At 42.9% G+C, this 26,514-nt stretch overlaps 1 protein-coding gene across 1 annotated transcript in view; it reads left to right on the top strand.

The window, feature by feature from the left end:
- Positions 1–19,429: 19,429 nt before the first annotated feature.
- LOC126257673 (facilitated trehalose transporter Tret1-like) overlaps positions 19,430–26,514 on the top strand; it is a 40,449-nt gene continuing 33,364 nt past the window's right edge. Inside the window, exon 1 of the mRNA XM_049955582.1 lies at positions 19,430–19,503. Within this exon, the coding sequence (XP_049811539.1) occupies positions 19,452–19,503 (52 nt within the window). The 5' untranslated portion in view covers positions 19,430–19,451. The remainder of the gene's footprint in view (positions 19,504–26,514) is intronic.

The following is a 26,514-nucleotide window of genomic DNA, read 5'->3' as shown; positions in this document are numbered from 1 at the left end:
GTCACTTCTGTATGCTCGCGGGGGCCCTATCCGATATTAGACAGATGTACCAGTTTCTTTGGCTCTTCAGTGTATAATAAAAGTAAGTGTGGCGTGTCTGCGTGTGCGGCCAAAACCTTTCAAGCGAATTTCGCAGTCAAGTGGGCTTTTATGGTGTGATAATCCTCCATCCCCCATACATGAAGGTTTTGTTTTGGAACTGCAGGAGGTAGTTAGGACGACATGCGTGTCTGAAGACAACATAATAAATGTAAGCGTGGTTTGTGCGTGCGTGAACCTATAACTCCGTGATACACTACCGCAGCGCCATGGGGGTTATATGGTGCGGTAGTCCTCCAACCCTGATCTATGAAGAAGTCCAGGTTTAGAACTGCAGGGGTTGGGTTCGAGAATATGTGCGACAAAAAGTGGCATCGCACAGTGTCCTCTTGAGGGAAGAGAGTGAAGCAGCTTGGAATCGACTCCGAAGTGGCCGAGACTGGCCAGAATGGTCCTTCTAGAATGGTATACAATGTTGGAGAATGTTGTAGAATGTTCCAAAATGTTACGAAATGTTATAGAATAGCTATCACCTTGTAATGGTCACCAAGACAGTTATTTCAATTTAGGGTGCTGCTGAGCGCTTCAGTGGATTTAAGAGTACGGGAGAGTACTTTTGAGCGTTCAAAAATATTTTTTAGCGTGGCTTATTGATATTGTTGCTACATTTTAAATGTTTCTTTTACTGTGTTCTCGAATGTTTTCAAGTGATCTAGAACGTTCACAGACAAAAGTAAAAATAGAAACCGTGCGAAGCGGGTCTTTTCCGGTAGTCTTGGAATAAATTAAAGTCTACAAATTTAAAACTAAGTTTCAAGTCATACTTGAAAAAGAAGACATACAAATACAACTGAAAACAGAAAGCAAAATACGTAATCATCGTTTAAAAGAGTACAACACGAGATGAAGTTGCGAAATGTTTTGTTTCAAAAATATGATCAGATTAAAAGGTTAAGGCACAATATAAAGCGAAAAAATTGTCATTTGTTCCGCTCCTAAGGAAGTTCATAACTGCAAGTTCAGCCCTCTCAGTACCATCCGTATTCCAGTCATTCTTTACCTAAGCGCGTACAATGCATTTGCCAACTGCCTTGCCGGAGTGTTAGCACCAGTTCCCGTCAGATCACCGAAATTAAGGACTGTCGAGTTGGGCTAGAACTTGGATGGAACTTGGTGACCATCCGGTCTGCCGACCGCTGGTGGCAATCGGAGTGCACTCAGCCCTTGTGTGGCAAACTGAAGAGCTACTTGATTGAGAAGTAGCGGCTCCCGTCTCGGAAACTGACATACGGCCGGGAGAGCGGTGTGCTGACCACTTGGCCCTCCATATCTGCATCCAGTGACGCCTGTGGGCACCGTCGTGAATGATGGGATGATGAGGTGCGACAGACCGACAGGTTCCACGGCTGCATGTGTGACAAGGTGCTTCATCTGATGACATTACAAGTCCAACATTTGTCATCCACTATACGATTATTTCCCGATATTTGCGGCCACATGTTTCTTATACTAAATTAGTAATGTGAGCATCATCTGCGTCGCTTCAGGGGTTTTTAAACATTAATAAGAATGACCCTGTATTTGGTGCCAAAAAGACAGAAAAAGGAATTAATTCTTGACATGTAAGGAGATCTAGATCACTACTTCTCTTATAACATATATCAATATTGAAGCTGAAGTAAGATCTTTACACACACTTAATGGGTAAAGCAGAAACGAAGATAGTTAATAACGAAAGTAATATCATTCCGAAAGTAATGTCTCGTGACGGGCACAAAGCAGTCTGAGATACGAAGAAATAACTGACTCTTGTCACATCGTCAGCGGGAAGATATGTCTCAGATTTATTCGTTAGAATTATGGTGACTTTTGACCGTTTGCCACAAATTAGATGTTGGTTCTCGGTTAGCCACGTTGCCAGTTCGAGACACGAACAATCTTCGCAACGTGTTGGCGACGGCGAGAGGCCAGCACGACACTCGCCCACAGGGGCAAGTCGCAGCGGCAATATCAAGCCAGTCTACAGTAGCCGCTGTAGCTCCAGCTGTTCGTGGACAACCATCAACTCTTTCATCCAGATCCCACATTGGCCACAACCTCCAACCATGACTCTCTGTGAGAACAACTCCTGGCCCCAGCCCGTCCTAAATCAAAAACACAGTAAAGAAATTAAAAACAGTACACACATTCAAAAACTATTTGCTGTTAACTTTCACAGAGAGGCACGAAATAAACCAAATACACAGCCTCCGGTGTTCTAATGAACTTTGTAATGTCCTTCAGATTTGGATGCGTGCCTGAAGGGACACTTACAGACATGCATGTATGCATATCTGAAGGAACAGGCACTGCAGCGATCGGCAGTATGAAATACGAGAATGATATTCGGATTTGCGAATGTGGTTAAGGCTTATTTTACATCTACCCGGCACCCAGTAGCCAACACCGCTATAGGTTGTGAGGGTGAGGCGCTTACGGGACGTTCGACACCAGGCCGACCGACGACGTGGACCGCTAAATGACAGCCGACAGCCGGGCTGAGGCTGTAGGACACCGGCGGCCCCCACTGTGTCGGGTCATTGTCGGTGTCGTGCGGAAATACCGGCGCAGGTGGTGGCGCATGCAGGGCAGTAGAGAGCTACACATCTACCCGACAACTATCGTGTGCCGATCACTTGTGTTTTGCTTTGTTGGTGGTTCAATCTGTTCTGGACATTCCTAGTCTACTGTGTCATGGCGGAAATTGATATCGAAATCCTTATAACATTAGTTCAGGAGCGGCCAGTTTTGTGGGGCAAGACTTTAGGTACTTATAAGGACAGAATACACACAAGGAATGCATGGATCGAAGTTTGCTAGACCTGAACGAAGGCTTTGAACGGATGTGTGACAAAGACAGAGACGACTGTGGTAAGAACAGATCTTTATTTTTTACGTTAAATACAATTTTTTTTTTACATCAGTGGCACATTAAATTTTAGATAACTGCCATTTCGCAGATCACTCAGGTATCATAAGATAATCCGTCATCATTTTTCGTACATTATTCGCACAAATTACCGTACGCACACATTCACTTCTTGTTATACTTTCAAGTCCAGTTACGGACAGAGTATCCTCGGGGTTGTATCCTTCTTTTCTAAGAATGGTATTGTGCAAAACAACAAATGCCATGACAATGTCAAGAGCAAAATCGGGTTTTAAATTTATAGCGCTGTTGAAAATCCTCCATTTATTAGTCAGTATCCCAAATGAACATTCTACGTACCTCCGGCCGCTTGACAGGCGATAATTGAACACTCTTTTAGCAATTGTAAATTGGTGTCCAGAGTATAGTCACATGTGTTAATGCAGTCCAAACGCTTCATCACCAATAAAAAATAAGGTACCTTTGGACTTAACTGTGCTACGAAGGCAGTTTTTTCCATTGGTGATTTCCATAAAGAACATTCTTTAAATATAGTAGAATCACTCTCTTTGCCATAACTGCCCATATGTGCGTAGATAAATCTGTAGTCAGTCAGCCACAGCCATCAACACTATAGATGAATATCCTTTGTACATGTAATACATTGAGTTACATGGATGGACGATACGAATGTGCTTCCCATCTACAGCTCCAATGCAGTGAGGAAAATTTCCTCTTTGCTCAAATTTTCCAGCAATGTTTTCAAAGTCGTCTTTGGTAGGTAGAGGCATACATTCAAAACGTGGAGAGCAAATTGCTTGGCACACACGTCTGACTATTTTACTGATTATGGAAACGCCAAGTCTATAACTATAATGCAGGTCTGTGAACGTACAACCACTGACCAGATATCTGGAAAAAAAATTTGCTTCAGTAATATTACATTTTTTATATCTTTCTGGAAAAGCGGATAGTGTATACCTAACGTAAACAATAATGGAAGAAATGAAGTGGACAACCCTACATTAGGACCATTCTCTGCCCAGTGATCTGAAATTGGAAACAATTCGCGCATGATCATCACACTTCTTGATGAAACTATGTACGAACATTGGTACAGTCGTGCTCAATCGTATCCGAACGACCTGAATTGCATTTCGCCTGATTTGCATGCAACTCCCATAACGCAGCTGTCTAGCAGGTCCTCTACTCGTTCCTTGGTACAGTCGTTTGACTATTGAAAATGGTTCCAACAAGTCACCACTAGAAGACACTGCTCTGTATCGCAATAACGCAAGATGTAAAATTATACCCCGATACTAGAAATATCAGGGAACACCTTATCACAGATAAGACTGTCCTTAAGGCTTGTAAGCTCACATTTATTGCAATAAATGATATACCTGAAATGTTACCACTCTCATTGCTACGTCAGATAGGTAATGCACGTAGTAAGTTAGTCGTATTCATGATTTCCTCTTCAAAGTAACATATCGTACTTGTTATTTAACACAAAATTACATTAAACTTTAAATTATTCATGAACAGCTGGTTGGGAATATGTATGAACTTCAAATGACACGACGAACCGTCTCGTTCTGCATATGGATTCAAACCCAGGTCATGCAGACTAAGATTTCGCGACTGACGGAAACTAACAATCATTCCTGACTAGGCATACCTCGATTTTAAACAGTGTCAGTTAGCAAATATCAACTTTAAATTACATAACGTAAACATTTTTAACAGACGCCAATTCCTACCAGCATCTATTGTCCCTGTTAACGAACTACGAGAGATGTTAAATATTGCTTATTCACAAGTAACTTACTTGAAATGCCGTGAGGTAAAGTTTTGAGTTGGACAGGGATTCGAACTCAGAACCTAATCGGATTGTTATCGAAGCACAATCAACTGTGACATATCCGATTTTCTCGGCAGTAGTTAGATGTTTTAACTGAAATGACGAGACGAAACATTAATGTTTTCATTCCCAGGACTCCAACCCGGTACCTATCGCTTTTATATTCTAGAGAAAACGAACGTTAAATATGGGTTTGTTACACCAGCAGCGACATGTGAGCATGTTTGAACTATAAATAATATGACGAAGAGTTCAGTGCCGACTGGGAATCAAACCCCACACATGTCGTTGTTGACTACACACAAAGAGACGTCAGCTACCGAAATTTTCTCCGCCAGCAGCTGGGAATAACATCCTCGAACTTAGAGTGATCTCTCAAATAGTTCTGTGTCTCACTGGGAGTCATAAGACGTCAGATTTCGTTAGTGTTGAGAGCGAATGAAAATGCATTAAAAATCAAAATTATTATCCACCAGCAGATAGCTGTTCTCATGCTAGAGCTTGATGATACATAATGAAAACTTTAGTGCCGGGCAGGAATTCGAACCCATTCACGCCCAATATGTGGAGATGTTGAGGAATCTGCAGTTTTGAGTAAACAACAAATAGTAGTCGAGCTGTATTGTCACGAAGGGATCAAATTCCGCGTCGACGGCGGTGTCAGTTGCACTCCAAGTTCAGAACCAATTTCGTCGACATACAGAAGCTTAAATAAAAGATGGAATAAGTGTCCTGCGACCCTACATAGTGTTTGTTTCGTCACTAGAAATAAATAACTACTATAAGAAAGTTACTGGTGATAGAATTCCCACATTTCGACACTCCTGACCGTATTGTGGTTGAACTTAACGTCTACTTGGTAGAGAAGGAATATCATGTTTAATGTGAATTTCAGACCACAATGCCATTATACCTTCTTCACTTGGTGTAGCCAGAAGAGAATAGAATCTGTCTCTCCCTATTAAAAATCATAGGCAGAAGTGGGAACGAATCCAGACCATCAGCATAGCAACATATCATCAAGCCAACAGACCACCAAATCCTCTTCAGCGCGACACTTTCATCTATCACAACACTGTTGCGACAACCCGATGAGAATTCTGACACACAGGCTCCCTGTAGTGGTTTGCAGCATGTTCAGTACATTCATTTACTTGGTTGACCGAATCGCCATGAACTAGCTGCCTCGGCTACCCAGCTACCATTCGACTCTATTTTGTAATCACCGAAATAAAATCACGTAACTGCCACCTACACAGAACTGCCAACAGTGTAGGATGCAGAAATTTAAATAGGAAGTGTTCCTTTCCATTTGAGCTACTCTATTGCGCTATCTGTTTGTTGAAAATGTCATGCAGTGCAAAAGAAAAGCTGTAACTGTCTGTCTCTCAGAAGTCTAGATCCGGCTATTCGCATTATCTCACAGCACTGTGGAATGCGGAATTTCTGGAGGAGCTGTTGTTGACATCTGGAGCTGCTGCAGCTGCATGAGAGCTAGTAGCGTAACGGTAAGCGCCGCGCACCGTAACTAAGAGACGCGAGTTCTCTTATTCGCTGCTACATTTTTTAAAACGCAATTCTGCCGTCTGCTGAATTTACCAATTTAATGGAACTTTGCACATAATTCTTTTCACTTCTCAACCCAAAATAGCCGCATGTGGACAAAGGGCTAACTTCTGTGACATTTTGTCCTTTTCAGGTTTAATATACGGCCAGGCAGCAGATGCATCTCGAAGCTTTTGTATTATGTATGGGGAGAGCGCATCGTGCCAAAATAGAAAAGTATTTTCTACATTAGCTGTCGTCTGGTAGTGGCATTTTATTCTTCTTCAAACTTTGTTGGACAGCTTTAACTCAGAACAAGTTTTCTACATGGATGTAATCAATAAACTGCACGTGCATTGTCAGACTGTTATAGATAACATCAGAGAATTCACATATATCGAGATGATTAATTTCTCTCTCATGTTTAGTGTTGGTTTAACAACACTAAAGGAAAGCTTACGAAAATTGTGCACTGTATTATAAGAAATTGAATAAAACTACCCACGATAACCTTATGACGAATGTTTTAATAAAACTGAGTATCTGTACACAAGCGTGCCTCTATCGGCACAAATTAGTAAAATACTACTGACTTAGATTTCGATTGGGACTGTGTTTAATTGGTATGCTGTGTCATACTCAACAGGTATGCAAATTGTGGCATTTCGTAAATAAAGCTATGTATTGCTAGAAACCCAAAATTTGCTTGTCAGCAGCGGAAAGAGTCGTCCCCTTTTGTGCAGCATTGAAAGATTTTCACCATTGCACTATGAGCTGAAAGTATTTTCTTGCGACTTCCTTATCGATGTTTGATCTGACTGCTTGTAGCTGTTTCACAGAAGGGATAAAATCGTTTCAGTCTGCGAGACTGGAACCGCGAAGCATAACAGACGCTTTTCCACAGCTCAACACGTCACGACACAGCTAGCGAAGAGGTATGTGTTGTGCCTTCCTCTTACGAGGCCAATAGGGACTACAAATCGTAAACCGCTATTTAAAGGACGAGATTAGTTGCGATTTCCACGTGCAACGGCTTTCCTGGGCTGAAAACCGTAAATTTGCAAGCTTTTGTTACACCTCAAACGATAATAAGTCAGCTTATTCAATGGAAATGACAGGAAATATCAAGTGAACTTTGAGGCTTAATTCCGTGCACACCAGGAAGTAACTCGTAGATCACAGAGTTGCGAAACATACATTGCCTTGTTGCCAAATCTCAGTTACAGTACCAGCAGGAAGAAGACGAACCGATGTGATCCTACAGCGGTCTGGGAAGTGACCATAGCTGGCGTCTCAAAGACGCGGCTGCTACGGCCTGGAATGCGTAATGCGTCTGATTCGCATTTCTGTAACTAGGTGTAGGGACTGGAGGGTACTTACTAATAATACTCAGAACTGACTGCAAACTAAGCATCATAAATCAGTAACTCTCATAGTTGTTTTTATATTTCTTTCGTAACTGTACTCAAAACTAAGAAACTCATTCACGGACGTTTTCGTGCCTCGCCGATAGTCGAGCACACCAAAAAAATAAAAATAAAAAAAGAATGTGTGTGTGTGTGTGTGTGTGTGTGTGTGTGTGTGTGTGTGTGTGTGTCGAAAACGTCCGTGAATGAGTTTCTTAGTTTTGAGTACAGTTTCTTATAATAAAGTGCACAATTTTCGTAAGGTATCCTTTAGTGTTGTTAAACCAACACTAAACATGAGAGAGAAATTAATCATCACGATATATGTGAATTCTCTGATGTTATCTATAACAGTCTGACAATGCACGTGCAGTTTATTGATTACATCCATGTAGAAAACTTGTTCTGAGTTAAAGCTGTCCAACAAAGTTTGAAGAAGAATAAAATGCCACTACCAGACGACAGCTAATGTAGAAAATACTTTTCTATTTTGGCACGATGCGCTCTCCCCATACATAATACAAAAGCTTCGAGATGCATCTGCTGCCTGGCCGTATATTAAACCTGAAAAGGACAAAATGTCACAGAAGTTAGCCCTTTGTCCACATGCGGCTATTTTGGGTTGAGAAGTGAAAAGAATTATGTGCAAAGTTCCATTAAATTGGTAAATTCAGCAGACGGCAGAATTGCGTTTTAAAAAATGTAGCAGCGAATAAGAGAACTCGCGTCTCTTAGTTACGGTGCGCGGCGCTTACCGTTACGCTACTAGCTCTCATGCAGCTGCAGCAGCTCCAGATGTCAACAACAGCTCCTCCAGAAATTCCGCATTCCACAGTGCTGTGAGATAATGCGAATAGCCGGATCTAGACTTCTGAGAGACAGACAGTTACAGCTTTTCTTTTGCACTGCATGACATTTTCAACAAACAGATAGCGCAATAGAGTAGCTCAAATGGAAAGGAACACTTCCTATTTAAATTTCTGCATCCTACACTGTTGGCAGTTCTGTGTAGGTGGCAGTTACGTGATTTTATTTCGGTGATTACAAAATAGAGTCGAATGGTAGCTGGGTAGCCGAGGCAGCTAGTTCATGGCGATTCGGTCAACCAAGTAAATGAATGTACTGAACATGCTGCAAACCACTACAGGGAGCCTGTGTGTCAGAATTCACATCGGGTTGCCGCAACAGTGTTGTGATAGATGAAAGTGTCGCGCTGAAGAGGATTTGGTGGTCTGTTGGCTTGATGATATGTTGCTATGCTGATGGTCTGGATTCGTTCCCACTTCTGCCTATGATTTTTAATAGGGAGAGACAGATTCTATTCTCTTCTGGCTACACCAAGTGAAGTATGTATAATGGCATTGTGGTCTGAAATTCACATTAAACATGATATTCCTTCTCTACCAAGTAGACGTTAAGTTCAACCACAATACGGTCAGGAGTGTCGAAATGTGGGAATTCTATCACTAGTAACTTTCTTATAGTAGTTATTTATTTCTAGTGACGAAACAAACACTATGTAGGGTCGCAGGACACTTATTCCATCTTTTATTTAAGCTTCTGTATGTCGATGAAATTGGTTCTGAACTTGGAATGCAACTGACACCGCCGTCGACGCGGAATTTGATCCCTTCGTGACAATACAGCTCGACTACTATTTGTTGTTTACTCAAAACTGCAGATTCCTCAACATCTCCACATATTGGGCGTGAATGGGTTCGAATTCTTGCCCGGCACTAAAGTTTTCATTATGTATCATCAAGCTCTAGCATGAGAACAGCTATCTGCTGGTGGATAATAATTTTGATTTTTAATGCATTTTCATTCGCTCTCAACACTAACGAAATCTGACGTCTTATGACTCCCAGTGAGACACAGAACTATTTGAGAGATCACTCTAAGTTCGAGGATGTTATTCCCAGCTGCTGGCGGAGAAAATTTCGGTAGCTGACGTCTCTTTGTGTGTAGTCAACAACGATATGTGTGGGGTTTGATTCCCAGTCGGCACTGAACTCTTCGTCATATTATTTATAGTTCAAACATGCTCACATGTCGCTGCTGGTGTAACAAACCCATATTTAACGTTCGTTTTCTCTAGAATATAAAAGCGATAGGTACCGGGTTGGAGTCCTGGGAATGAAAACATTAATGTTTCGTCTCGTCATTTCAGTTAAAACATCTAACTACTGCCGAGAAAATCGGTTATGTCACAGTTGATTGTGCTTCGATAACAATCCGATTAGGTTCTGAGTTCGAATCCCTGTCAAACTCAGAACTTTACCTCACGGCATTTCAAGTAAGTTACTTGTGAATAAGCAATATTTAACATCTCTCGTAGTTCGTTAACAGGGACAATAGATGCTGGTAGGAATTGGCGTCTGTTAAAAATGTTTACGTTATGTAATTTAAAGTTGATATTTGCTAACTCATACTGTCTAAAATCGAGGTATATCACTCTCTGTGTGCCTAGTCAGGAATGATTGTTAGTTTCCGTCAGTCGCGAAATCTTAGTCTGCATGACCTGGGTTTGAATCTATATGCAGAACGAGACGGTTCGTCGTGTCATTTGAAGTTCATACATATTCCCAACCAGCTGTTCATGAATAATTTAAAGTTTTAATGTAATTTTGTGTTAAATAACAAGTACGATATGTTACTTTGAAGAGGAAATCATGAATACGACTAACTTACTACGTGCATTACCTATCTGACGTAGCAATGAGAGTGGTAACATTTCAGGTATATCATTTATTGCAATAAATGTGAGCTTACAAGCCTTAAGGACAGTCTTATCTCTGATAAGGTGTTCCCTGATATTTCTAGTATCGGGGTACAATTTTACATCTTGCGTTATTGCGATACATAGCAGTGTCCTCTAGTGGTGACTTGTTGGAACCATTTTCAATAGTCAAACGACTGTACCAAGGAACGAGTAGAGGACCTGCTAGACAGCTGCGTTATGGGGGTTGCATGCGAATCAGGCGAAATGCAATTCAGGTCGTTCGGATACTTTTGAGCATGACTGTACATATCTCCAACTAACAATGGCAGTGTTCTACTTTCGCGAATTACTACTTGTGGAAATGTTGTCACTTGTTTCACCCCAGAGTGCACCTTTGCACAGTGTGTCCACAGTTTTCGACAACATTGAGATATTCTTTCCCATTCATCTGATTGTAATTACAAACATTCGTGTAGGCTGGATACATTCTCGGAAGGATGTATTACGGCGTTCAATGGAACTTTTCATTCGTGCATGTAGATCGTCAAAAGTTCGTAAACTCATCCGAAAATAATTAAAAAACTTATGTTCATCTCCCTTTAATTCCTCAAAAAGAACAAAGAATGCACCCACTTCGTCTCTTCTCATATTGAGTGGATGACCCAATGCATTCTTCTTCTGTTTTTCAAACGTCAGTACAAGAGATACCACTCTAATAGCCGGTTGTGCTCCATTTGTAATCGAGAATGACTGAATATACACAAGACACGGATGGACGGCAGGACATGCCGTGCGGTTGTCGGCTACGTATGAAGAAGCGGTAGGTCCTCTGTCGGCCCGGCAAAAATCCCGGCTTGTCGGCTGCCCGGTTGATGTGAAATAAGCCCAGACGATGGCTACATCATACGACGGTGACACTCAACAGCAGCAGCGTTAGGACTGGATTATGAATAGGAAGGTAAAGCAAAGAGTGTGTTGCAGTGAATATTTCAGTGACAGGGTTTTTCTTGTCAGAATCGACAGCAAACAAACGCCGACAACGATATTTCAGGAAAAGAGCTAGAGAAATTATATGAAGATATTGAAAGGATAATACAAAAAAAGTGAGATGAAGATTTAATAGCCATGGGGGACTGGAATGCAGTTGTAGGAGAAGGTGTAGAAGAAAAGGTTACGGGAGAATATTGTCTTGGGATTAGGAATGAGGGAAGAGAAATATTTATTGAGTTCTGTAATAAATTTCAGCTAGTAATAGCGAATGCTCTGTTCAAGAATCACAAGACGAGGTGGTGTACTTGGAAAAGGTTGGGGGATACGGGAAGATTTCAGTTACATTACGTCATGGTTAGACAGAAATTCCGAAATCAGATACTGGATTGTAAGACGTATCCAGGAGCAGATATAGATTCAGATCACAATGTAGTAGTGATGAAGAGCAGACTGGAGTTTAAGAGATTAGTCAAGAAGAATCAATACGCAAAGAAATGGGATACAGAAGTACTAAGGGATGACAAGATACGCTTGAAGTTCTCCAAAGCTATAGATACAGCAATAAGGAATAGCTTAGTAGGCAGTACAGTTGAAGAGGAATGGACCTTTCTAAAAAGGACAATCACAGAAGATGGAAAGAAAAACATAGGTACAAAAAAGGTAAAAGCGAAGAAACCATGGGTAACACAAGAAATACTTCAGTTGATGGATGAAAGAAGGAAGTATAAAAATGTTCAGGGAAATTCAGGAATACAGGAATTCAAGTGGCTGAGGAATGAAATAAATAGGAATTGCAGGGGAGCTAAGTCTAAATGGCTGCATGAAAAATGTGAAGACATCGAAAAAGAAATGATTGTCGGAAGGACTGACTCAGCATACAGGAAAGTCAACCTTCCGTGACATTAAAAGCAAGGGTTGTAACATTAAGAGTGCAACGGGAATTCCACTGTTATATGCAACGGAGAGAGCGGATAGGTGGAAAGAGTACATTGAAGGCCTCTATGAGGGGGAAGATATGTCTGATGTGATAGAAGAAGAAACAGGAGTCGATTTAGAAGAGACAGGGGATCCAGTATTAGAATCAGACTTTAAAGAGCTTTGAGGGCCTTTAGGTCAAATAAGGCGGAAGGGATGGCTAACATTCCATCAGAATTTCTAAAATCACTGGGGGAAGTGGCCACAAATGACCATTCACGTTGGTGTTTAGAATGTATAAGTCTGGTGGCATACCAGCTGACTTTTGGGAAAATATCATCCTCACAATTCCGAAGACTGCAAGAGCTGACAAGTGCCAGAATTATCGCACAATCAGCTTAACAGCTGATGCAAACTATAGGGAGAGATGGGTAATATACAATATGTACAGCCGGCCGCGGTGGCCGAGCGGTTCTCGGCGCTACAGTCTGGAACCGCGCGACCGCTACGGTCGCAGGTTCGAATCCTGCCTCGGGCATAGACGTGTGTGATGTCCTTAGGTTAGTTAGGTTTAAGTAGTTTTAAGTTCTAGGGGACTGTTGACCTCAGAAGTTAAGTCCCATAGTGCTCAGAGCCATTTGAACCATTTTGAGCCAATATGTACAAGAGCGAATAATAAGAGTGGACGACCAAGAGCGAAACGCTCGGATTAAAACTGGTGTAAGACAGGGATGTTGTTCTTCGCCTCTACTGACCTATCTGTACAGCGAAGAAGCAAAGACGGAAATAAAGGTTCAGGAGTGGAATTAAAATTCAACGTGAAAGGATATCAATGATACGATTCGCTGATGACATTGCTACCCTCAGTGAAAGTAACGAAGAATTACGTGATTTGCTGAATGGAATGAACAGTCTAATGAGTACCGAATATGGACTAAGAGTAAATTCAAGAAAGACGGAAATGATGAGAAGTACCAGAAACAAGAACAGAGTACAGCATTGTATGGTAGTGAAACATGGATTCTGGGAAAACCGGAGCAAATACAATCGGATCATTTGAGATGGGGTGCTACAGACGAGTGTTGAAAATTAGGTGGACTGATAAGGAATGAGGAGGTTCTGCACAGAATCAGAGAGAAAAGAAATACGTGGAAAACACCGACAAAGAGAAGAGACAAGGTGATAGGCTATCTGTTAAGACTTCTGGGAATGACTTCCATGGGACTAGAGGGAGCTGTAGAGGACAAAAACTGTAGAGGAAGACAGAGATTGGAATACAGCAAATAATTGAGGACATATGTTGCAAGTGCTACTCTGAGATGAAGAGGTTGTCACAGGAGAGACATTCGTGGCGGGTCGCATCAAACCAGTCAGGAGACTGATGACCCCAAAAAATAAGACAGTCAACATTTGTGCCGGGCTGGGGCTTGAACCCATATCTTCCGCTTAACGCGAGCGGTCGCTTTGGCCGCCTCGGGTACATGAGAACGCTCGGCGGACCGACACAACTTCCAGATGCCTCTACTTTCGTGCAGATCCTCTATTCACACAGATACTGTGAGTCCCGTACATGAAGAGAGTATAATTGAAGTCGAAGCCCAGTAATGAAGGGTGACTAATGGATAGCGCAGTCAAGGTTTAGCCATATCCGCATATGAGAATATCTTTCTCGTTGAACGCTGCCTGCTAAATCTACTAGAATTCTCCAACTTGTGAGCTCTAACAGACATGCCGTTCGAACCGCTCCTTTCTCGCCGTTACCTTATCCTGAGAGAAGGTACGTGTCTAAATTTTGTCCTTGCTCTTTTTTCCTTCGAATGCAGAGCCTGACGTTACACAGAGCTTTTCGCAGCGAGATGTTGTCTATCATTGAGTCGCTTTTTGTACCTAAGTTTTCAATCTGACTTCGCTTTGCAAGAGTAAAACTTTCTTAACTAAATTATAACTAAATTTTTTGCTTAGCCTGTGCTAGAAAAAGCACTGGTAAAATGGAATTGCCGTGTGGCTAGGGCTTCCCGTCGGGTAGACCGTTCGCCTGGTGCTAGTCTTTCGAGTTGACGCCACTCGGCGACCTGCGCGTCGATGGGGATGAAATGATGATGATTAGGACAACACAACACCCAGTCCCTGAGAGGAGGAAAATCTCCGACACAGCTGGGAATCAAACCCAGGCCATTAGGATTGACATTCTGTCACGCTGACCACTTTTTTTTTACCACTCAGCTACCGGGGACGGACATGCCAGTACTTATTAAGCCATTACGCACCCAGACTCATGAACTAAAATTCCATGTCATGCATATGAGAAAAGAAAGGAAAACCAATTTGCATCTTTTACAGGAGCGGCGTACACTAATTCGACATCAGACTAGATCTTACTAGTCGTGTTGGTTGAGTGAGTTCCTGTTTTATTGCTTTCCGTGACAGGTTTTGATGATTAACAATCTCAAATCTTCCGACCTTTATTTCTTTACATCAGTAATACGATAATACTACGGGGTTCCAGTGGACGAGACTTGTGTATTCTCTTTCTCCCACATTTCTTCACCAAAGTACCGTGAGGACACTGATTACGTGCCCAGAGCCGTCCTTCATCGAACAAAGTTAGACATGTCTGTGCGATGGTGCAATGATGGCATTGATTACTGAATTTTTCGCAAGTAGTCTTCACAACCATGCGATTATTTTCACACACTTTCAAGCCTGACTGAAACTTTCATTCTCACTGATGTTTACACCTATGAATTCCGAACACACGGTATGTAGGAAATATGCCAGAGGGGGAGAGTTGTAGATTATCCTGCAATAAAGGGTAGTATCCGATGAATTAGATTCAATGAAAAAGAATGAATGAACCGTTGGGAGTGAAAACAATGAAGAAGTAACGATACGATATCGGTGAAATTCATTAAGTTGCTTGCTACGCGGGAGATACGGATTCGTATTCCGTCCTGACTAAACCCAATTAGTGATTTCACACAACATGTTACATTTTCAGCCTTTGAATGGTTTTCACTTAAATCACTCCAGGCTATTGTATCTCGTTTCATTTCATCCACACTGAACGCTTAATTTTATTTCAGTGAATCTAGTGGCGGATACATACGGGGGCCGCGTGGGCGCGTGCCCCCCCCCCCCCCAGGCTTGCCGGCCACTGGCATTGCCGCCCCCCCCCCCCCCCCAGGCTTGCCGGCCACTGGCATTGCCGCCCCCCCCCCCCCCCCCCACCACACCAGTCAGCCCGCACGCTATTAGTTCGTTTCTTTCGTCAGCCGACTCGACCGAATCGAGTTACCCAGTAATTGTACTTTCCTATACAGCACGCGCGTCCGCGTCATCGTATTTTATACGTTTCTGTCACACAGATAGTTAACACATACCTACCAGAAAAGTCGAGGCCATTCTAGTGATCTCGATACGTTATTCTGTCTGGCATTTGTTCGAGAAAAGTCACGAATATTCTACTGTTTTCTTCTACGGAGAACCTTCGATACGTAGCGTTGCCGCGCGGAGTGGCCGCACAGTTGGAGGCGCCATGTTACGGACTGAGTGGCCCCTCCCGCCGGAGGTTCGAGTCCTCCCTCGGGCGTGGGTGTGTGTGTTTTTCTTAGCATAAGTTAGTTTAAGTTAGTTAAGTAGTGTGTAAGTCTATGGACCGATGACGTCAGCAGTTTTGTGCCTTAGGAATCCACCCACACAAACACACATACGTACACGTAGCGCTATAAATACGGACTATTCGCCGAATACGAAGCTAGTTTACATTCACAAATATTAAGATTACTGACTATTTTTTTTTTATTACGGTAAAACTAAAGGTAGCTCAGTACATCCCTAGCGCCTCTTCCTTGAGGCCGGCCGGAGTGGCCGTGCGGTTCTAGGCGCTACAGTCTGGAACCGAGCGACCGCTAAGGTCGCAGGTTCGAATCCTGCCTCGGGCATGGATGTCTTTGACGTCCTTGGGTTAGTTAAGTTTAATTAGTTCTAAGTTCTAGGCGACTGATGACCTCAGAAGTTAAGTCGCATAGTGCTCAGAGCCATTTGAACCATTTTTCTTCCTTGAGGTTTTTCTGTATCCGCCACTTATCTAATGTAATTAGTATTATTTATTAGTGGTGTTCCAAAATAGGTCAAAGAGCGAATGGTGACAAATACTGCACTGCATCAGATTAATTGCATGAATAGAGTCAGAAGAATTAATTATTCTCCACAACAATATGAAGGAGACAGTAAAGAAAAAAAAATACATGCAAGAACTGTCCCGTAAATCCAAAACATTTCTAGTTTGCATTACTAAAAAAATAATGTTAAGATGGCGCATTTAATGATTTACGCGAGCTACAAAGTCACTACCACTTCAGTTCCATGCACAGAATGTCACACAATGTGAGCCGGCCGGGGTGGCCGAGCGGTTCTAGCCGTACAGTCTGGAACAGCGCGGCCGCTACGCTCGCAGGTTCGAATCCTGCCTCGGGCATGGGTGTGTGTGACGTCCTTAGGTTAGTTAGGTTTAAGTAGTTCTAAGTTCTAGGGGGCTGACGACCTCAGAAGTTAAGTTCCATAGTGCTCAGAGCCATTTTGTCATACAATGTGAAATTGTCCTTTGAGATGTTGTTCAACTCGACCGTCACATTCGCACCTTCTTCGGCCTTGACGGACCACTCTGCACTTTGTCGTTTTGTGGTGGACTGTATTAACAACACGAAGTCTCGTCACCAGAGAAGTTTTTTTTTTTTTCTAAATTGTCCTCGTTTTTCATTTCAGTAAGTTGGAGCAGGCGTCCGCGGGTTGTTGTCTTATTTTGAGAGGCAAGGTGTGCGGGACAACTTTGCACACACTTTCCTCTTCTTCAAAACAACGTATCGAACTCTTGACTTAGGATGCACAGTTCTCTGCTCCATTACGATTTGTGACGTAACAACGTTGATACAATACGGCTACACGTCCATCAAGTCTGTTTTTAGTTTAAGGTGCCACTGTAGTTACTCTGCCGACGTCGCTAATACGCCGGAAATAAAAGCATTTGCGGAACTTTTTGATAGAAGTTGTATATGTCTTTATGTACGACAGTCTACTTAATTTGTCATGCTGAATATGTCACTTACCAAGCCACAATCTCGGTTTAACCATACGAATAAAATTAATGTAGAAAAAAGGCGGCAAATACACTCCTGGAAATTGAAATAAGAACACCGTGAATTCATTGTCCCAGGAAGGGGAAACTTTATTGACACATTCCTGGGGTCAGATACATCACATGATCACACTGACAGAACCACAGGCACATAGACACAGGCAACAGAGCATGCACAATGTCGGCACTAGTACAGTGTATATCCACCTTTCGCAGCAATGCAGGCTGCTATTCTCCCATGGAGACGATCGTAGAGATGCTGGATGTAGTCCTGTGGAACGGCTTGCCATGCCATTTCCACCTGGCGCCTCAGTTGGACCAGCGTTCGTGCTGGACGTGCAGACCGCGTGAGACGACGCTTCATCCAGTCCCAAACATGCTCAATGGGGGACAGATCCGGAGATCTTGCTGGCCAGGGTAGTTGACTTACACCTTCTAGAGCACGTTGGGTGGCACGGGATACATGCGGACGTGCATTGTCCTGTTGGAACAGCAAGTTCCCTTGCCGGTCTAGGAATGGTAGAACGATGGGTTCGATGACGGTTTGGATGTACCGTGCACTATTCAGTGTCCCCTCGACGATCACCAGAGGTGTACGGCCAGTGTAGGAGATCGCTCCCCACACCATGATGCTGGGTGTTGGCCCTGTGTGCCTTGGTCGTATGCAGTCCTGATTGTGGCGCTCACCTGCACGGCGCCAAACACGCATACGACCATCTTTGGCACCAAGGCAGAAGCGGCTCTCATCGCTGAAGACGACACGTCTCCATTCGTCCCTCCATTCACGCCTGTCGCGACACCACTGGAGGCGGGCTGCATGATGTTGGGGCGTGAGCGGAAGACGGCCTAACGGTGTGCGGGACCGTAGCCCAGCTTCATGGAGACGGTTGCGAATGGTCCTCGCCGATACCCCAGGAGCAACAGTGTCCCTAATTTGCTGGGAAGTGGCGGTGCGGTCCCCTACGGCACTGCGTAGGATCCTACGGTCTTGGCGTGCATCCGTGCGTCGCTGCGGTCCGGTCCCAGGTCGACGGGCACGTGCACCTTCCGCCGACCACTGGCGACAACATCGATGTACTGTGGAGACCTCACGCCCCACGTGTTGAGCAATTCGGCGGTACGTCCACCCGGCCTCCCGCATGCCCACTATACGCCCTCGCTCAAAGTCCGTCAACTGCACATACGGTTCACGTCCACGCTGTCGCGGCATGCTACCAGTGTTAAAGACTGCGATGGAGCTCCGTATGCCACGGCAAACTGGCTGACACTGACGGCGGCGGTGCACAAATGCTGCGCAGCTAGCGCCATTCGACGGCCAACACCGCGGGTCCTGGTGTGTCCGCTGTGCCGTGCGTGTGTGATCATTGCTTGTACAGCCCTCTCGCAGTGTCCGGAGCAAGTATGGTGGGTCTGACACACCGGTGTCAATGTGTTCTTTTTTCCATTTCCAGGAGTGTATATTTTTCCTAGACATCATCAGTGCAGCTCGCCCATCGTCGACGTATATGGTAAGTGTTTCAGTTAAATGAAGTTTTCCGTGCAGATACTGTTATTAGCTGTTGCACAATCATATTTGCAGTAACATGGCAACTAGTCTCGGGCTCATGAGTGGCACTGAATATCAGCAAAGCGAATATCATATTATCTCTAAGCGAAATCTTATTACTAAGCAAATTGCTTCTACTCTGTTGACATGAAAACTGAGCTCCCGGAATTAGATAATTTGCTTTGTGATTCCTCTGTATAAGATAACAGAATTACTGAAAAGCCGTAGTTAAAGCGGTTGTTCGTAATATTCTGCGACGTTGTCAGTCTTATCTGTCATTTAATATTGCTCAATTATAATGTGACGAGCGGCCGAAACGTATAAAGCACGCCTGCGCATTTTACCCATATTTCAGTACCAGCTGCAAGCAATTGCCTGAAGCATGGCGGTAGGACACAGCCGACGCAAGATGCAGTATCTGACTGCGGTGACAGGTAAATACTTGTTGCCTACTAGCTTTCCACCCCACTCGCTTTACTATTCATGACAACGACATACGAATGTCAGCGAATGTCTATTAGGAAATATCCCAGCCGACCAGGAGAGTGATTGAGCGTACAAGAGTAAAGAGGTTCCTGAAACTGTTGTCTCTGTTTTACCATCTTCATGAGAAAATGCAGTTTAGACTCGTGTGGCTCAATGCCTGAGGAGAGCCTTCTAGTTGGCGTTACTTGCACGTCTCGAGTAAATGATTGTGGAATGTGACAGAGTAGTGTGCTTGTGTTGCTGACGATGGAGGACAATATGAAGGGTGGAAAGTTGCTGCAGAGACATATATAGGGGAAGGGTGTTCTTACGTCACAAGGATTCGTGCTGGTTGTGTCCAGGTCGAGTATCACCGTACATGTGTGCGGTTATATTATCAAGGCGTTTGGTCGAAAAGCGATACCATACCAGAAGGAAGCTGAGTTAAAATTACTGTCCTCCTGGCCTCATTTACATTTTCCGTGGTTACTGTAGTTCACATTAGAATTGCTGGAAAATTTCTTGGACAAGGCCACGATTCTTCGTTCAGCAACTTGTGTTCTCGTGTTGTTCCAGAGACGAATTGTACAAAAATACATTGAAAATCGTCTCACAGTAATTATTCGCACTGTGACTCCCAGTATTAATGATGAGTCAGATGACATATGCGCTCAGTACACAAAAATTAAGTTTTTCCAATTAACACTTAAATTTACAATACAAGAAATGAATATCCCTGATACATTCCTGACATGGTCAGTCGGGGGCCAATTTGCATTGTATGACAACTGAAGAAAACTTTACAAGCCAAGATAGTTAAACAATCATTTTATTGAATGACCAGTATCAACAGAGCTATGCTGTCATCATCGGATCTTATGCCGTAAAAATTTTAACAGCAGAAGATCCGTTGATCACAGCATAGCTCTGTCGAAACAGGTCATCGAATTTTTAGCGAACGTGGTTTGTGATGTTTTTTCACTTATCGAATATCCCTAAAGATATGAACTGAACCTTATACATTTACTCAGCACTCTGTTATTGAAGACAGAAATACTTCGAAAAATTCTCAAGAAGGGATTTATCTACAAGGAATATATCAGTGATATTCATTTCTTCTACGGTAAATTAACATATTCACATACTGAAAACACAGTAAATAGTAGATATTTGGAAATGTGTGTGATTTTTCAGTTGTAACGAGCCAGGTTACGTTGTAGAGCAGCCACGTAAAGTTGTGGCAGTGTCGTAATACTGTTATTTATTTTCTCTGCCAACATTGCAGGGGAAAGAACACTAGGGCTGAACATCCCATCTGCACAGACGATTTGCCCCCCACCGGTACGCGGTTGCTAAGTCAGGGTTTGACACTGTGCAAACCGATGCATCATCCGCCTATCTAAAGGGACATGGTCGTCACATTTTGCATTCGTTATCAAAAAAAAAAAAAATAAAATAAAATAAAATAAAATAAAAATAAAAAAAAATAGAACGGTGCGTGGCGGCCATAAGGCGACTACCGTGCTTTAAGGGCGAGAATGATACCAGACCTTCGTCCAGTGCCTCTGCTACGAGACTGATATCAGGTATTGTATGTGAAACGGTGCTTAGCGTGTTAAATTGTACCGAAGCATACATGCAAATACCGGTTTCTGAGAAAGACATTCCAAAGATGGTCAATATGACACCTTTTGGTTTGTCTGAAAGCTTACTCTTGACTTTCGACTTGAGAAACTCTGCGCAAACATGGCAACGATTCATTGATTCAGTGTTACGAGGATTATCGTGTTATTTCGCTGACCTGGACGGCATGCTCGTGTTCTCAGCGAATCCAGAGGAACATGAACGGCAACTAAGAGAAGTTTTTGAGCGCACCGATGTGTACAGCATCGTTTTGATCATCTTTAAGTGCGTGTTTGGACAACGTTTTTTGGCCTCCTTATTTCATCAGCGGGAACACGTTCTCAGCCGGAGAAACTTGAAGCCTTTTGGAACATTCCTCGCCCAGAGACAGCCAAAGAATTACGCAGGTTCAAAAATGGCTCTGAGCACTATGGGACTCAACATCTTAGGTCATAAGTCCCCTAGAACTTAGAACTACTTAAACCTAACTAACCTAAGGACATCACACACACCCATGCCCGAGGCAGGATTCGAACCTGCGACCGTAGCAGTCCCGCGGTTCCGGACTGCAGCGCCAGAACCGCTAGACCACCGCGGCCGGCATACGCAGGTTCCTTGGTGTGCTCAATTTGTGCCGCTGCCATCTGCCACATGCGGCAGAATGTCAAGAACTACTTAAGGCAGCTCTGGCCATTTCGAAAACTAAACGTGGAGCAACTGTGCACAGGTCACAGTCAGTGATAGACGCCTTCGATATAATCAAGAAGAGCATACCTGAGGACGCGCTTTTCGCTCATCCTGCTTAGATGCACCCCTTGCGATAGTGGTCAACACTAACCAGATATCAATCGGTGCAGCACTGCAACAGTATGATAACGAAGCCTCGCAGCCCCTCGCTCTTTCCTCTGTGTTGACATCGAGCACACATGGTGATTCCCTTAAATATACACATATGGGTGCACTGTAGCAAGAGGCCAGTGATCAAAGTCGCTTCCACTGACATGCATAAACTTTGCCACCTGTACTGGAAGAAGACTATATTCCGTAGCTTATCAATCACAATAGAGAGTTCTCGTGTTATTTCATAAGTAGTTTAATACAATGGAACATGTATGACCTGGAATTATTGGCATCTACACATCCTTGAACTATTCTCATCTGCAGCTGGAGGCAAGAGTATTCACAAGTAGGAGGATAAAGCCAAAGTTGGTGCAGTCTGCATTGTTGCCAAATTTGTTTAAGATGGCGACACTCCCTGGAGGGTCAGCCCAACTCCTCTGTGTGGGGGATAGATGTGGCAACATGACACTGATGATTTCACCCCTCCTCTCCTCTCCTCTCCTCTCCTCTCCTCTCCTCTCCTCTCCTCTCCTCTCCTCTCCTCTCCTCTCCAGGTCATATAAATGAATTGTCATGCACACGGGTATTACATGAATTTCAGACACATGAAATATCAATACAGAACAGTATCTTTCACATTATCTGATCCCATGTAGGAAAAAAAAAAACGACAATCATTTTTACATTTGACAGCAAGATAAAATTCACATCTCTCTCATCCTCGTTACTTTTCTAAAATCCAACAGAGTAGAATACAAAGTATAAAAACGTCGCTAATGTCACCTGATAGAGAACTTGATAAGATTTTTATCACTTCTCTCTCCTTCGATATACCCAAACAAATACCATCTCTGTGCTGACGTCGAGCACACATTAGTTCACAGGAGCAGGTGGCCAGTGATCAAAGTCGCTTCCACAGACGTGCATAAAGTTTTGTCGCCTGTACTTGGAGAAGACCATATCCCATAGACTATCAACCACATTAATGTGTTCTTGTTTCATAAGCAATTTTTCGACATTGTTTTTTTTTGCTGTAACACATACAGCAGTGTATGACTACAACTTTACACACCACCACACGTTTTATGTTTCTACCATGACTTGGGAGGTCTGTGTAAGGTGCTAAACCAACATCAACATGTTTCGATCTATTGGCTATCACAGAAAGCTCGACATCATACGGTATATGGTAAGCTCCTCTCACAACATGCAGGTTGGTTGAAATAAAAGACAGAGGCGCTGTTCCTTATTGACAAAAATGTGGAAGACATGAGAACATATGGAAACTGGAAGAGTTTTCAACATTGTAGAGCATTTCGAAACAGCTGTCTGAAGGTGATGACCTCTACATTTAATCTCGTGTTCCATAGTAACAGGAGTAGCAGATGTATTACATTTTCGAAGAGACCAAGACCATTGTTTCCTCATATTGGTGGTGCATATTACACCCAGGTATCCAGTATCTGTTTTGGTGTTCATTCTGACCTCCAGATCTTTGGACATTGCGTCTTTCATCTTTATGACTTGGTATGCATAACCACATGTGGAACAAGGGAGTATTATGCAGGACATAAACCACAGGTCACACCGAGTATGGACAATCGGTTGTCAGTCGCATAGGTGGAAGAATGGAATTATTTTCATACACTCAGGTGATTATGTGAGTACCCTCATTCCTCCAGACTTTTGTCACATTTTCCGCTTTTTCAAGTATATTCCATCAATTTTCCAAATTTTACAGGTTTTCCGTAATTTTAACGCATTTTACATAATTACTCAAGTTCCAAACTGCTGATCTCCACGACTTGTCACGTCAGCAATACATCACATCATATCGTTCTTGGGATTGCAGTATGGTTCTCAGTTTCTGTATCATTGTTAAACCACCCCCTCCATTACTATGTGACTGTTATATACATGTGAAAATATCGTGAACCCTGTTACGCTGGCTGTATCACGTGGTACAAATACTGTTTTGTAGTGTGCAAAATAACCAGCAGTAGAGAAGATATGCAAAAACTACGTTCCTTAGCTTGAAAACTTCATAAAGTCGGTAAGATTTTATTACTATTGGCCATCTCTCCCTCTGTGGTTGGGAGTCACAAAGTATTCTCACTTTCATAGGCTAAGTCGGAGATCGAAAAATCTCGGCAACGAATCATAGCCATAGCAACACTCTGCCCTTTATTTAGAAACAACCTGCGCCATCGTTGAACTTATCAGCTAAAGATCCTGAGCAAAACACTAGATGGTCTTGCTGCATCTTGTAACTGTTCCACTGTCTTTAGCTAACCCTCCTTAGGCAACATTGCCTCTGATTTAATTTGCAACTGACAAAAAGGTGGTGAGTAACAAACGCGCTACATTCAACGTCTCATGAAGGAAAGGAACGAGCTGAGTTCCACGCAATGGATACACTTCAATATTTTGCTTTCAGAAAGTGCATAACTTATGTTCCAAACTTGCACAATTAACTGTCGCTAGTGATATAGACCAGTATTCTCATTCCAGTATCGTAACTGCCTTTCCAAGAAGGCTGTTACGCGCCAATCTTAATCATGTCACTCATCCAAGTACACATGATCTCTCTAGATACATGAATGCTCAGATCGTTAGCACTCCTTACTGGTGTAGAGCAGATACGAGCCTAATACATTTGAGAGTGTTGTGGCGATAGAACAGATGGTTAAGGAGAAAAAGAAATGTATGCTTAATGCATGGTGGAGCTCCAGGCGGAAGGAGTTTCAAACATTTTACGTAAACCACATGTACTATCAATTCTTGAGTATTGTCCTAGTGTCTAGAGACCATACCAAGGAGGTACTGGAGAGAGAGAGAAATGATTTAAGACTATAAACACACACTCCTAAGGCTACATAATTCCGCGCTTAAACATGTTGTGTGGTGTGCGTACTGTAAGACCTTCGGTACAGACACCATCAGATTATGTGACTTGTCGCTCTAACGAAGTAGGCGAGTGTAAGCAACATGTCTCGTGGTCTTATCGTGGCGTGTTTATCTTCTGCCGTTAGGTCAGACGATAGAAATGCCACTTGCACGCTTAGAGTAGTAGATTGACGTTGACCAACTTTAAAGAGAACTTGATTAATTTTCACACACATTTATTAAAATAATAACCAGCATAAACATTACTTAACTTAGTTCTGGATGCTATTTACAATTGACAATCTGAAGTTCCTTTGGTCTTGGTACGTTAATCTTATTCTCACATATCTCTGATACTTGACAAAGTGTCTATACATTTATCTTCATGGTTATGTACAGGAATATGGTAATCTTATTAGGCGCAGACTGAAACTTGACTATAGACTGGTACCGACTAATGCAGACTGATACAGACTGGTGCAGACAAATGCAGATTGACTAATCGGAGGTCTGTACACTCGTTATAGTACCTCGAGCGTTCAGGTATCACTGCGCGAGTGTGATCCGCGAGGAGAAAAGGTTCTACATTAGCAGCAATCTCATTGGCTGCATTACATATTAATACGCGGATCGGCGGAAGCAGAATTTGGTCCGTCTCTAAGACAGCGCCATCTCGTAGTGCGGAGACGGACGAGTGCTGCTCCTGCTCTGTTGTGCTTAGTGGGGCGCGCTCTATTGGGAAAGTTGTGTATGCGCTGACTACGCGGAACTATGTACACAACATGTTGTAATGTTAAAGCAGTGTAGTTTCCGATATATTAGTCGTGTAAAGCAATGCAGTTAATGTTCCGATGCAGAGAAAATATTTCCAACACCATTCGTAGGTTCACAGTGCAAGCTTCGTATCCCCCTCAATATGGTGGCAAACCTTAAGATGCTAAAACTTCTGCCTACTACATCAAGAGATAAAAACATAGATTCTTTGTGATACACGCACAGTAAATGTTCTCAGAGGTATATAGTGCCCATTGTTCACGTCCTATTACGTTTCGGAAATTGCGCTACATTCGCAACAGTCCTATAAAATGATCACCAGCAATGTAAAATGCACGAAAAAAAGACATGAGGAAATGGAAAATTGCTTAAAAGCGGTGTTCGACGTGTGAAATTATATTCCATGCTGCACTAAGTCCGTGAACAGAACACAGTCTCTTCCACACACAACCACTGTCAAGCAAATGTATACACAGGCATTGCAGTACTTCATGTACCTCATCACTAACTTAGAATAGCTGCAGTTACGAAACTGAAGACTCGATTTATGTACAATATATAGCGAGGAAATAGTGCACATCGCAAGCATCTTCGTTCATCTAGAGCAGGGTGCCAAAATAGGTTTTCCATCGATTTGGTGGACATGATTCATCACGCATGCATTGTAAGTCCTCTGTCAGCTATCGTATAGGGAGGTTTGCTGCTAATGATCGCAGGTAGATAGCACTCTAAATCACACCCAGAACACACAATTTTATATGAGTCGAAAGCAGGTTATACCAGACAACAGAAAATGACTAAGAGAACAACAGAAAAAAATAGTTAACTGTGCAATAAATGACCTACCACATCATCTC

Source organism: Schistocerca nitens, chromosome 1 (genome assembly GCF_023898315.1).
Source record: "Schistocerca nitens isolate TAMUIC-IGC-003100 chromosome 1, iqSchNite1.1, whole genome shotgun sequence".
In the NCBI taxonomy this organism is placed as follows: Eukaryota; Metazoa; Arthropoda; class Insecta; order Orthoptera; family Acrididae; genus Schistocerca; species Schistocerca nitens.
Note: the sequence above shows the minus strand (reverse complement) of the source record. Positions and strands in the feature narration are given on the sequence as shown.